General features: G+C 32.9%; 1 protein-coding gene across 2 annotated transcripts in view; it reads left to right on the top strand.

The window, feature by feature from the left end:
* Positions 1 to 15,303, top strand: part of Eaat2 (Excitatory amino acid transporter 2) — a 226,930-nt gene that overhangs the window by 175,422 nt on the left and 36,205 nt on the right. For both annotated transcript variants that reach the window (XM_081758158.1, XM_081758157.1), the window contains 3 exons: positions 7,572 to 7,693; positions 10,919 to 11,065; positions 14,575 to 14,808. In XM_081758158.1, coding sequence (XP_081614284.1) covers positions 7,572 to 7,693; positions 10,919 to 11,065; positions 14,575 to 14,808 — 503 coding nt within the window. The remainder of the gene's footprint in view (positions 1 to 7,571; positions 7,694 to 10,918; positions 11,066 to 14,574; positions 14,809 to 15,303) is intronic.

The following is a 15,303-nucleotide window of genomic DNA, read 5'->3' on the forward strand; positions in this document are numbered from 1 at the left end:
TCTGTTATAGAAATATATGGTTACTGAAACCTTGCTTTACACGGGTAGAACGAGTTGTCGATTAACAGGTTTTGAAGAATAAAATAAATAAGACTTTTGTAATTTAGTTGCCTCCCTAAGTTGGCCATATTTTTGTAACCTAGAAATTCCTAAAGGTTATTCATTACTTATGACTCTGTAAGTTCGCACCTGCGAATCTTAGAACTTGAGCACATTATAATAAATTTAGTATTTCAGATCTTAAAATGCCCTGTATATCTTGAGCAGATAAATTAACATACATATTTACTGGGATTAGTGCCCTGATGATGGAATAAGATGATTTTATGCTTGCAAGTGATGCAAAACCAAGATGGTTGCCATATTACAAGATGGCCGCCATGCGTAATTTTTTTTGCTTTCAAAGTTCTTTGCTTATTTTCTTCTTTTCTGCTTTTTAAAGTGTCTCTTACATTATGCAAGAACCTCATCATTACTGTCAAATAGGTGGTATCATCTATTTTTTTTTTTTTTCTGTGTTTAGCATATTGCTTCCACTGTAATCTCACCTCATAAATTGATTTGTGAGCATGGACTCCTCTTTTACACTGATTTCCAGCTCAGTGAATACAAAAATAGCTTCACCATACAGCCCAGCGTCACTCATTACATCTTGCGCTGCATTGGCTGAGATATATTTCCCAATTACGTCAGCCATACATTAAGGAGATTAAAATCATCGACTCAAAGATAAAGGTCGAAAAATTCTGTGCTTTGTAGCTGAAGATATTGGCAATGGCATATCTTCATATCAAGGAAAGAACTGCGTTATTTTACCATATCTTCCTGCTTATGTCGATAAAATTTTTCGTGGCTGTGTGTACTTCATTTCTAGTGGTTGGCGATGTTGTAAGTATGGGACAGTAGCCAACCAAGTTCTTTGTTGTGTATTCAGTTGACAGCATTTGGTTAAAGGACATCTAGGAACTTCTTGGTTATTTAGAACCACAGATATGTCAGCAGGTGTGAGCATAATGGTACAGCTTAACACACATATAACGTCGTGATTTAAAAAAAAATAGTATTTTAATGTCCCTTTCAGCAGCGAGGTTATACGAGATCTGGACCTACAGCTTAACGTGAAATCCGAACCACATGACCTCCCGTCGGGAACCGAACCCGGTCTTCCACGTCAAAGGTACATACGCTAACCGCAGCCACGACGGAGCATATGAGAATATAATGTCTTGAAAGAAATGTCACCCCATTTCATCATTAGTGCCTCAATAAGCAAAAAACAGCTCCGGTAAAACTTTCCAAGCGAAAAATTATTAGCTTCCTGAACGCGTAGCAATCACCTTGGAATATGGCCGTCATCTTAGTATTGCACCACTTGCAAACATGAAATCATCTCATTCCATCATCAGTGTATCCAACTTTAACACAAATCAGTAGATAACAGCTCCGAATAAAATTTTGCAAACGGAATGTGAGCCAATTTTCCGTCTTATTTCTTCAATGCAGGGTTCCCCAAGGTGGAAGTAACAACTCGAAGTAAATTACAATAACACGGTTTGTCGTTTGTCAATAGTTGTCAATAGGTAGCGGAACTTTTGAACTATGAACTTCTCTGAACTTCTCACGTTTCGCTGAAGCAACATTCCAGTAGACCGAGCATTAAACAGTTGACTACCTTCGAAATTAGAATGTCCACGTGCGTCAGAAAGATCAAAAGAATGACCGACCATAAACAAACTTGTCATTTTTAATGGCTGATTCGTTGAGATTATTTTTTCAAATATATACAGGGAAAATCTATACTTTAGTACACTTCTTTTGTTTATTATTATTTTTTAAAGATTGTTCGTGCTTCTGTGTTTGCAATTTGAGCAATTTAGTGTAGATATGGAAATGGAGTTTTATGTTAAATATGCTGGCATTCTCCCATCATGCAATTATTATTTACTCTATATTAATTATGCCAGCTTGCGCCAAGTGAGTTTTGTGGTTGACAAACACCGTGGGTTTTCTTGAGGTTCTCCCGTTTCCTTCCAATTTCTTCATTCTATCATTTCATTTATTTTTCATCATCCCCATCTCCTTTAGCCTAGCCGGCATACCGTGGGATGTAAAACTTAAATATTTCACTTCTATATTAATTATTTAACATACAGGTTTATGTCAGTGATGATTATAACTTTACTTACTAGTAAGTAATATACAGATTGTGTTTTACAATACGTTAATCGTACGTATTTTCGGTAAGTTTGTCAGATTTGTGTGGAACCAATAATGAACAATATAGACAGATTTCACTGTATTTTGTTGTTTAGACGTCATTACAATTGGTTAATTGTGTTTTAATATTGGTTGGTAACACTTCCGATGAGCACTAGTATTTCAATATGGGAGGAAATGACAGAGGGGTGTGCAATTGGTGGAAGAGTTCGACAGGGATGCTGTCTTTCGCCAACATTATTTAATATCTATCTAGAAGAGATCAACAATATTTAATATCTATCTAGAAGAGATCAACATTATTTAATATCTATCTAGAAGAGATCAACAATATTTAATATCTATCTAGAAGAGATCAACAATATTTAATATCTATCTAGAAGAGATCAACAATATTTAATATCTATCTAGAAGAGATCAACAATATTTAATATCTATCTAGAAGAGATCAACATTATTTAATATCTATCTAGAAGAGATCAACAATATTTAATATCTATCTAGAAGAGATCAACAATATTTAATATTTATCTAGAAGAGATCAACAATATTTAATATTTATCTAGAAGAGATAGTGAAAAAGAGCCTACAAAATGAAGACGACATCTCAGTAGGAGGTAGAATTATTAGGTGCATACGGTTTGCAGATGATATGACGGTCAGGGGCATACGCAGGGGATTACAACGATATATTATTATTATAACGGTATTATCAATCTGTACCTGTTTTTGTCGACATGATCAGAGGCGCAATAACTGAACAGATACACATTTAAAAGAGAAAAGAAGTAATTAATAGGTTGTCATGGAAGAAATTGTTGTTGATAATATAACTTATGGATGTATAGAAGAATAAACAAGTGTATCTAGGCACGATCCTTATAATAAAAGGGACAAAAAGGAATAATTATGGTCAGTAATTGTTAGTTAGTACATTTAATATCCTAGCTTATTGATCTCTGATCTAGAGTTACTGCATATTGACGAACTAGGGCTAAAACGAGAATAAAAGTTTTATCGTTTTAGGGTGGACTCCCCCGAAATCCCGACTTTTTTGTAAATGTAGTCTGCTTTTAGGGGCAATTTTAGAAATTTTCATATAATTTAGCCTCAAATTGTATGTGGACCCCCCGAAACGCTTTAGACCCCTCCCGAAATAAATTCCTGCGTACGTTTTTGATGGCGCTTGTTGCAAAATTTGAAGAAAGAAAATAAATAAGATGTTAGAAAACTTGAGGAAGGGCTGTGAAGAATATGGGATGAAAATAAATGTTAGAAAGCCAAAAGCCATGATGATTAGAACGAAGGCATGAATATTAAATATAGAAGTAGGAAGGCAAAAAATAGAAGAGGTGACTAGTTTTCGATGCCTGAATAATATTATTAGTGCTGATATAAAGTGTGAACGTGAGAAAAGCAAGGAAAAGAATAGCGATAGAAGTCTTTAGGAGGAAGAAAATACTATGACTTTGAATAAGAGTTGAGAAAAAGACTCATAAAATCAGTGGCGTAGGGAAGGGGGGCCCAGAGGGGCCGTCCCCCCCCCAAGAGGTCCGACAATGTACTTTGACGTTTGTAATTTTTTATACATTTTTATGTTTATATATTTTTTGTTTGTAATGTTTCTATATGTACCTATAACAGCACTTGCCCCCCCCCCAAACACACATCCTGGCTACGCTACTGCATAAAATACTTCGTGTGGAGTATTGTACTGTAGGTCAGAAACATGAACAAAATGCAAAAATGATGATAAAAAAAAACGACTTGAAGCTTTCGAAATATGGATGTGGAGAAGAATGGAGAGAATTAGTTGGATCAAGCGGAAAACGAATAAGGGGATGTTAGAAATGATAGCGAAGAAAAGACGAATTTTAGATGTTATTAAGAAGAGGAAAAGAAACTGGTTGGGACATTGAATAAGAAGGAACTGTACCATGAGAGACATGCTAGAGGGAATAGTGACAGGAAAAAGAGGGAGGGGGCGAAGGAGACTACAATTAATGAACGATATCAAAACAGAGAAATCGTACGTGAAGACGAAGAGGTTAGCGGAAGACCGTGAAACATGGAAGCTTCTCAGTTGCAGCAAGGAACCTGCCAATAATGGCAGAATGCCTATGATGATGATGATGTTGATCATATAAATATAGAGAATGATTTACAGTATACGGATATTTCATTTTTGTTTATTATTTTCTTTTTATATATACAAAAAAACAAGTATGTGTGTTGGTGTGATTGTGTGACAGAGATAGGGTAGAAAGAGAGAAAATATCGAGACCGAATAAGGTGGTTGTTATTTGCCGTTCTTATCTGTGTAAAGCAAATATGTCAAGTAATACTCTCCGTTGAAAATCAATAATAAAAAAAAAGCTGACATCCTTTCATGCATAATTTTACTAAAAATAATTTATTTTTATTTACAGTAAGTTATTTCTATTAATGTCATTTCTTCTTTAGCCACGCCGGCACAACCGTGGGACGTGAAACTCAAAGATTTCATTTCATTTTTCATGATAATGCTATCAATGCTTGCTGAATGTGATATCAAATCTTCATCATTTGTTTATGATTGATACAATATTGAAGATATGAAGATTTAATGCCAATAAGTTTTGTTTATTTCCTCCGATCCCCTAAAAGTATTATGTTTTCTTGACTATTAATTTCCAATCGATGTATCACGATACTTTGGTATTACTCGAGGTTTTGAGGCAGTGAAAAAGGTATAATATATGTAGTATGAAAATTATTTTGTATATCGCCCAAAGCATTTCATTTATATTTTAGCCAACAGATAATCAGTCTTTTCTGTACATTTTAAAAATTGTAATGCACATCACTGATTTTGGAGCAGGAATAAACAGAACCAGCATCTCAAAATGACAACTCGATGGCCATAGTGGCTTACTGGTAGAGCACTTATCTCTGGTGCGTGGGGTCCCTGGTTCGATCCGTGGGTTTTCTCGGGGTACTCCCATGTCCTTTCACATTCTCATTCCACCAATTCTTCCATCATTATTCACTTGCCTTAATCATCCGTCTCCCTTAGCCTGAACGGGTGTAATAGTAGGACGTTAAACTGGCAGATTTCATTTCATTTAATTTCGAAATGACAACTTTTAAAATACCTTTTTTTTTTTTTTTTGTCAGAAACAGAAAGTGCTTTGTCAGCAAAAACCCAACTTTTCATATTAACGCCGACGTTACGCATGAACACTTAAAACAATGAATTTATATGTTGTGAGCATATTTCTGTGAAATTTTACTAGGGTTGTACTAACTTATTTAAACATAGTTAAACACATTTTGTTTCTGGCAGGATAACCCTATCTACATTCACAGATTACGTGTTATGACCAAACGTATTATAGAAGTTGATGTACACTCATGTCAAAAATGATTGTCACATATCTATAACTGTCTTTTTGTAAGAATATAATTTGATAATGATTTTGCAGGGTACTTTTAATACTGATACTATGTATATAATCGGGAAATGTATATTTGTGGTAAATTTCATAGGAAAAGGATTATAAGTACGAAAATTAGAGTGAGTAAAACGAAATGTTGCTAAATGGACAAGAAAGTTTTATTTTTGTTTTATTGTTCTTATTTACTGCTCTTTTGACATGAAATTTGCCACATACATGTCTTTGCCGATTATACACATACTAACATAAGAAATACCGGGCGAATTCGTTATCAAATTATATTCCTACAACAAGATATTTATAGACATGCGACAATAATTTTGTACATGAGTGTACATCCCCAGAAATGAGATAGAATCATTATCACTCGGAAATAAATAATAAAAATAAACTAGAAGTACTTTCGCTGATACTTCATCAGATAGAAAGGGGAGAAAAATAGATATAACAAATGGCAAAGATTGAGGAATGTGGTTCACATGCTTTAGAGGTTTTGAAGAAAGTAAAATATTGGAACTAGCTTTGATTAGTTATTATGCTTTTCTTAACCATTTTTTCTTTGCATTTCTTTCTATCTGATGAAGCAAAGGCGAAGAATCTTGTGTGAGACACTTTTATTTGTGTTCGTGTTATAATACTTCTAATTTGACGAGTTATTTATATATTGAACAAGCTATTGTGCGATATATTTTCTTTACTAATCTTACTAGTTAACAGAGCGTTTATTTCTTTATTTATTTTTAGATATACTTTACAGAAATAAGTGAACAAAGTATTCTAGCAGATTAAACGCTACGTATACTAAATAATATTAGCAATAAACGGCAAACTTTCCAGCGCTAATAAATTTCTATTTTCTCTTTTTTCTCGACAACCACGCATTAGAACTTACCCGTAACCACGTTCATTTTGTTGAACTCGATGCGCTCTATCAAATGATACATGTCTTATCTTCGGGCACTGTTATGGTTAAAAAAAAAAAAAATAATAATAACAGCTGAATTATTCATAACTTTGAAATATATCTCATTATCCGTAATTTTGGAGTATATCTCATTATCTATTATTTTGGAGTATATCTCATTATCCATAATTTTGGAGTATATCTCATTATCCATAATTTTGGAGTATATCTCATTATCCATAATTTTGGAGTATATCTCATTATCCATAATTTTGGAGTATATCTCATTATCCATAATTTTGGAGTATATCTCATTAACCATAATTTTGGAGTATATCTCATTAACCATAATTTTGGAGTATATCTCATTAACCATAATTTTGGAGTATATCTCGTTAAGCATACTACGTATTGTCGCTTTTTTGGGGTCGAAACAAAAATGTTGACGACGGTATTCTTCACTTTGTTTTATCTTAATAGGTGGCGTGGTAATCGTATAGCATTAATTTTTAAGCTTACAAAATAGAAAAAAATTCTGGATGTTCTCAAAACTACGCATAAAACTACGCATGCCAATTACACTCATCCATGTAAGTTTATTCAGCGTGGAAGCTCAGTGGTAGAGCGTTCTCCTCTGTTGCATGGAGTCCTCGGTTCGATCTCGGGATTTGTGGTGGACAAAACACCGCATGCGTGGGATTTATCGGGGTTTTCCCATTTTTCCTTCCGCTTTATTCATTCCACCATTTGATTCATTCTCAATCACCATCTCATTTAGCCTATAGGACAAACCGTAGGACGTAAAACTGAAAGATTTCATTTTCTTCTGGTCGATGAGATATATCCATTGATTTAGATTTTATTTTTGGACATTTTTTTTCATAAACTCGGAAAGTATGAACTCCTAGTTACGTGCTAGAATTTTTGCAATATTTGACACCATTAACATTTGTAAATACACGAAACAGATATTTTTGTCATAGTAAAGGTCTACATTTTCTAATTTCTGACAGGCTCACACAGTGTATGTGCCAAAGCAAGTGGAAGCTCGAAATGGTTCTACACCTGGGAATGGACCTGATCGTGTAGAAGCCATGAAGCCACATATTGAGATGGTTCGATCAGTGCAGTACAGGTAGGATAATGCATGCTTTTCTACCCTTTTCATCGTTATAATTCATCTGGCATTCTGTTATATACAGAGTGTGGCAGCGTCATAGTAGGATATTAAAAACACACCATCAGGCAGTAACTGTAATTTATTTATTACCTCTTAGGTCAATTAATAGTTAAAGTTCTAACAAATATATGAAAAATCCAATAAATAACAATTTATTTTTCCTAAGCCCAGTCACAGCCTACGAAATCAGAAAATAATAGGAATGTTGAAACCGAAATATAATGCAGCTAAAGACAAAATAAACAATAAATTTATGATTAACTACAAGGATCAATTAAGCATACACATTGCTCGTCTTGTAAATTATTCATTCACCTCAGGAACAATGCCCACTAATTGTAAAATAGCTAAAGTAGTTGTAGTTCATAAAAACTGAAACATTGAAGAACTAAATAACTATATCAACTGAAGAACTAAATAGACCTATCAAAAATAATTGAAAAATAATTGAATAGCTTGTGCTATCAAAAATAATTGAAAAAAATGTAAAATTTAGATTAGAAGATTACCTAAAATCTGTCATTTTCTCTTACGAACACCAATATGGGTTTAAGGAAGCTTCCTCAACACAATCAGCAGTTTTAGACATTAGTGTGAAGATAGAAGAGGCTTTAGATAAAGGACAGGCATTAGCAAGATTATTTATTGATCTTCGCACGTAATTTAGGAATTAGAGAACTTGCATTGCACTGGGGTAAAAGTTATTTAAACGGACGTAAGCAATATATTGAGGTTAACAACTTCACAAGTACAGAACAGACAATTGCATGTGGGGTGCCACAGGGTTCCTATTTGGGGCCTATCGTATTTTTAATATATATAAACGATGTAGCAAACATCAAACTAAATGGTACGTTAGTATTATTCGCTGACGATATGTATGTGTCATACACAGCGGAAATAAAAATACATTAGAAAATATAATACAGCAGGATCTAAATCTACTGCAGGATTGGTTGAATTGCAATAAACTTACGCTAAATGTGGAAAAAACTGCATATGTAAATTTCCATCAGAAAACAGATATCCATGTAGACCATAATATAAATATTTATTTGCATCTTCAACAAATAAGAAGAGTCACTGAAACTAAATATCTAGGAATAATAATTAATCAGCATCTTGAATGGGGACCACACATAACATTTTTGTGTTAAAAAAAAAAAAAACAGTAATAGGGGTGCTTAATAGATTTAGAAATATATCATTCCGAACTTTTTTTTTAAAAAAAAAAAAAGCTACTATGCATATGTACACTCTCATCTAACTTACATGAACATATTATGGAGACGTTCGAACAAAAGTGCACTGCATTCCACTACAAATTTTGCAGAATAGAGCATTACATACCCTCTACAATCTGCCACGCTTAAACCCAAATTTAAATACCTATAGAACATAAAAAGTATTACCAATAGATTATTTAGCCAAAGAATCAGCTATATATTATATGTTTAATGTTATGAATACAAATATACATCCTAATATAATAAGAAATAAAAATAGTTACTTTCATAATTATGAGACAAGACATAAAGAACAAATACATGCGGGATCTTATTTTTCAAATACATACGATACAGGAAGGGTTAAGAACTATCGCATAAAATGCTTCAACGAGATTCCAACTGAATACAAACAGTTGAAATCAAAATCATCATTCCAAAAACGGATTAGAGAGCTATTATGGCAAAAACTATGAATATGAAGTGTAATTGTATAAGAAACAGCATTTTTAAAGAAAGTAGCAAGTAAATGGAAGGATAAACTCAACAGATACTGCCTTACTTTTATTCTTGTATATGTATATCTATTATGTATAAGCAATTTAATTTTGTATTTCAATATGTATAAGCAATGTAACTGTATTGCCTCTTAAGGTTGGTTTAAAGGGACAAGTTTTACCGATAGATGGCACTACAGTCTTCGTATCTCTCCCATGTATTTTTAATCTTTCACGAAAATTCGCGATTTCTCTTACAAATTTCAACCTACAGATTTCAAATTTTTAGAAAAGAAACTTCGTAATCTATCGAAGGCAATAATCCGTGCCGATATTTTAATTAGAATTTTCTTCATTGTTGAAATGGCTTGATTGTTGAAATAGATATCCAAACCTTTAACAATCGAACTGTTTCAACAATGAAGAAAATTCTAAATTAAAAAATCGGCACGGATTGTTCCCTTTAATAGGTTACGAAGTTCCTTCTGTAAAATTTTGAAGTTTCTAAGTTGAAATTTGTAAAAGAAATTGTAAATTTTCGTAGAGGGTAAAAAATATATGGGAGAGATACGAAGACTGTAGTGACATCTATCCCCAAAACTTGTCCCTTTACACTAACCTTAAAGTGAGCCTGGAGTCTGATATAAATAAATAACATGATTTGTTAGGACAATAGAATGGGAATATGTTGGTAAGTATTTTAATAACAAACTATGAAGAAATCTTGAGTAAAAAAATTAAAAAAAAAAAAAATTGAAAAATTATATATATGTATTGTAACAACAAAGCAATTTTTGCCTAATTATTTACATTAAAATTTTGAAAAAGATTTTTCGATATCTACGTTCCTTTGTTCATTCAAATATAACCATTTTCCTTTCATTGTGACTTCAACTGTTATAAAAAGTACAGAACAACAGGCATACATATTTTAAATATCACAACATTATATAATAAAATGTTAACATATTTTTAAAAAATAAGCATTGACATTACCATATTGAAGTTGTGTTAGTAATATTCGTTAAATAAAATGTTGCAGAAAATAATTAAATTCAGTGTTAATATGATAACTTGACTCCAAGATTAATTATTATTTAACAAGGACATGTAGTTAAATGAGCTGTTTGCTTCGATATCCATTTTTCGCTTTTTTTTCTACCTCAAAAAGATAATAAAAGTCTTGTGCATTAAAACTCGCTCAAACATATTTTGAAACGAGGTATGAATCGTACCTTATATTTCGGACTTTATAATATTCACTTTTATATATATATATATATATATCGCTTCTTTATAGAAATGAAATGTATTAAAATTAAGTAGGTCTGGAATCAAAGCCTAATAGATCGTTCATCATTGCTTATCGATATGCCTATTATAATTTACTACACAAAATCATTACTGTATCTTTTTTTTAAGATTGTTGTTAAGATAGAGTTTTGTTTCTGTTGCAGGGAAGGTACCAATACGCTAGGGATAATCTTTTTCTGTCTGTTGTTCGGAACCCTTCTTGGAACCCTCGGCAAGAAGGCCCACGTCGTTATCAACTTCTTTACCGTTATTGATGAAGTCATCATGCGAATGGTCACCGGAGTAATGTGGTAAGTACCTACGTCTTTTCTATCACATAACAAAATTATTGGACGTATAACTGATATTTTAAAGGGGAAAAAAAAGAAAAAGAAAACCTCACTCAAGGTCTCCTATTATTCAGTTGACCATACTGTTTCAGCGATACACCTTCGTCTTCATTCGATGTAAAAGTGAACAAATTAAGGGGGATCGTTAGTCTTTCTCCGAGGTCCTGCCATCTGGTGCGAATTGCTACAGGAAGTGTGCGACGTTGTCACAGATAATCCAAGTATTTACGGGTGCCAGATAATAAAGGAAATAAAAGGAAATAACCATGAAATTCTGCTTGGATACTTACTAGAAAATCATCATTTTTTTATTTTTCATTATCATATAATATATATAATGTCCAAAGCAAAAATCATTACTGTTTGTTTTGCCATAGGGTTCACTGTTGCCCTAGTACTGAAAGCTGTTAGTATAATAAGATTTTCTGATGTCTCAATATACATTCATTATTATGTTAATATATATTAATAGTCGTAAGATTTTTGCTCAAATAAAAAAAAAATAGCTTATAAGGAACATAGAATAGGAGAATAGCTTATAGGAGAGTGTATATGTAAAGTGTAAGTACTTTCGAAGCCACAGTGAGAGTGGTAGTAGTAGTAGGCGTACGAAAGTATACTGCATGTTTTTGTAAGAATGATTTTGCATTGATCTGCATTATATTGTTGAAAAATCTTCTTCTTCTTCTACTACTACTACTACTACTACTACTACTACTACTACTACTACTACTACTACTACTACTACTACTACTACTACTACTACTACTACTACTACTACTACTACTACTACTACTACTACTACTACTACTACTACTACTACTACTACTACTACTACTACTACTACTACTACTACTACTACTACTACTACTACTACTACTACTACTACTACTACTACTACTACTACTACTACTACTACTACTACTACTACTACTACTACTACTACTACTACTACTACTACTACTACTACTACTACTACTACTACTACTACTACTACTACTACTACTACTACTACTACTACTACTACTACTACTAATAATAATAATAATAATAATAATATTATACACTATTAGTATATTTTTCAACAATATAATGCAGATCAATGCAAAATCATTCTTACAAAAACATGCAGTATACTTTCGTAGTCTTTTTATAGTATAACCTCAATCCTAACTATCATTATAGTTTTTTCAAAATAGATTGACGACTGTTAAGTTGACTGAGCAATGTATTATGGTATCAAATTTAAAAAAAGACACATTTAACTTTCACAAATTGTTAAAAAACAATTAATATCAAGCAATAATTTTTCTTCAACATAAGTTTTCGAGTCATAAAATATAAATGTTTTGTTTATAGTGTTACGCTATGCCTATTTAAGGGTTATTCTTTTTAATCCACGTCTTATGAGCAAACCACGTTCTACACATTGAGAAACTTTTTTTTTTTTTTTAATTTTATCTTTCCCTTCATTTTTCCACTAATGAAAACTGAGGATTACTTGTTGAAATGATGTAATAACTGAGTAATAGCATCCTTTAGATAAGTTTTTAAATATCCCTTTTTGGGGATCCTTTACGTTGAATCCAAAATTTACCTGTACGTATCTTGTGCAAGGCAAGTTGAGTTATACAAGAAAAAAAAATCTATAAAAATCTACAAGAAAAATCTATATTAAAATGCTAGATTTATATGTTTGTGGTCAAGAAAAGTTTATATATTTGTAGCCAATCTTTTCAACAATGAGTTTTCGGGAACCATAGGCTCTAGAAAAATGCCGTTTTCATTGATCGATTGCAAATTTTGTGTAGATTGTTCAGTTCTAATTGATTATTTAAGAAAACGGCCGTTATTTCTTTATTACATTTTCTAGGGGTATACTGGAACTGTTGATTTAAAAAAAAAAAAAAAAAAAAAACAAGTAAAGCATCATATTCTCCGAGTGATAGATTTCAACACCACACATTTGTATACGGAGTTAGTATATCTTTCAGGCGTTTGTTTCATGACCAAATGATAATGGAAAACGAAAGATAACCATTTCTTCAGTCTCAGATGAATCTTTGTTTTGGAGCCTTTTGCTCAATGAACACCATATATCACTGATTCGAGTGTATAATGTATGTGTAATGTATTTGCTTATTACGTACTGCATGCAAAAAGAAAGAAAACACTAATCATACATAAATTAGGAACTCCAACTGGAAGTAAGCTCTAATTTTGCAAACAGTGCGAGATATTGCAAAAATTAATCGAAAAAATCTCCCGTTTGTGGTACCCCTTGCCGATTTTTATCAAGACTTCTTTCACTTGTGTCTGTAAAGGGACATGTACAAATGTTGTGAGGAATGACAAGGAGATTCATGTTCATATGTGAATAATGTGCTGTGTAGAGAGCGTAGGTTCAGCTAGTACTTATAAAAAAATTCAAATTTCATTATAGCTCGTGTCTCTTAATTCATATTAAAACTCTTTCACTGAGTGACATGGCATTTCATGTACTGGGTAAAAGTTAAGTTCAGGAGAATGATGACTAAGTCCTACGTAAAAATTCTAATGAATCAGAGGGTGTTAGAAATGTTAGAAAAGAACAACCTTAGATATTAGTAAGAAGAGAAAGAGAAAATGGATGGGACATTGGCTAAGAAGGAATAGTATCATTAGGGTATGGTGCTAGAGAGTATAATGGCAAGAAAGAAAGGAAGAGAGCGAAGAAGACTACAATAATGAACGATATCAAAACAGAGAAATCGTACGTGAGGACGAAAAGATTAGCTGAAGACCGTGGAGCATGGAAGCTTCTCAATTCCAGCAAGTGACCTCCCAATAATGGCAGAAAACCTATGATGATGATGATGGTGATGATCATATTTGATGTTTTATTAAATAAAGAATGGTTTCCGTAGAGATTTTTCGAGTAATTATTATAAAGTTAGTATTTGTACTGGATAACATATAAACTTCATGATTTGAAAGGAACTATCCGACGGGTTTAGAGAGCTTCTGGTCGTGTATCTATTTTATTAGCGGTTTTGGTTTATTTATTTTTGAAAGTATCAAGGAGGACAGTACAGCGTTCATGTGTAAACTAATATATAAGACCCAGTAGCGTAGCCAGGATGTGTGTTGGGGGGGGGGGAAGCAAGTGCTGTTATAGGTACATATAGAAAAATTACAAACAAAAAATATATAAACAAAAATATATAAAAAATTACAAACATCAAAGTACCAAAGTACATTGTCGGACTTCTTTGGGGGGGCCCGGCCCCTCTGGGCCCCCTTCTTCCTTATGCCACTGATAAGACCTTAATAATATTCAATCACATTGAATATCTAAAGCGTACCAAACCATACTTAAGAAAATTTATAGACTATCAGAAGGGACTTTAATGCACATGTATGATCGTGAATGGTTGTTTTCCTAATGATTTTGGTTGTTTTCCTAATGGTTTTATTTGTTTGTCTTGCAGGTTGACCCCAATCGGCGTGAGCAGCGTGATCTGTGGCAAGATTCTATCGGTGAGCAACCTGGGGACCGTGATGTCTCAACTGGGCTGGTTCATCTTCACCGTGGTGATCGGCGTTCTCTTCTACCAACTGGTGTTGATGCAGCTTATCTACTTTTTCTTCATTCGGCGGAATCCCTTTCGCTTCTACAAGGGCCTTGTCCAAGCCACCATCACGGCCTTTGCAACTGCTTCAACGTGAGTCCAGCTATTCCCATTTAGCCGTGAACATTACTTCGTTCACCATATACCTGGCATTTCCTTCATCCACAAAAATAAAGGAGTTGAGGTATGCAGTTCTGGGAGATACTCAGAAAGCTGGGGATGCCTGCTTGGCTTGACTTGGCTATACGAATCAAAGAAGAAATTATTATCAAATATATTTTGTTTGCTTGTATATGCGTTTCGTTATATTATCTTCAGAAATAATGCGCATGTATATATATATTTAATGCGAGTATTGCAAATTTATTTTTTTACTTCTAAGTTTGCTTTAATAATTATATTATACTTATTACCACGGTAATTTTAGAGTACGTGATAACGTCTTGATTGTTTCCATACGTTGCATGAAAAAGACTTTTATACATACGGTATATCTTGATGCGTTGAAAATTCAAAATGCAAGTTCTAAAATCATATCTGTTTTATTCAAAATCCGTTCGAATTTGCAATTTCGCATTTTTAAACTCG

The sequence above is a fragment of the Thermobia domestica genome, chromosome 5, assembly GCF_964235325.1.
Source record: "Thermobia domestica chromosome 5, izTheDome1.hap1.1, whole genome shotgun sequence".
In the NCBI taxonomy this organism is placed as follows: domain Eukaryota; kingdom Metazoa; phylum Arthropoda; class Insecta; order Zygentoma; family Lepismatidae; genus Thermobia; species Thermobia domestica.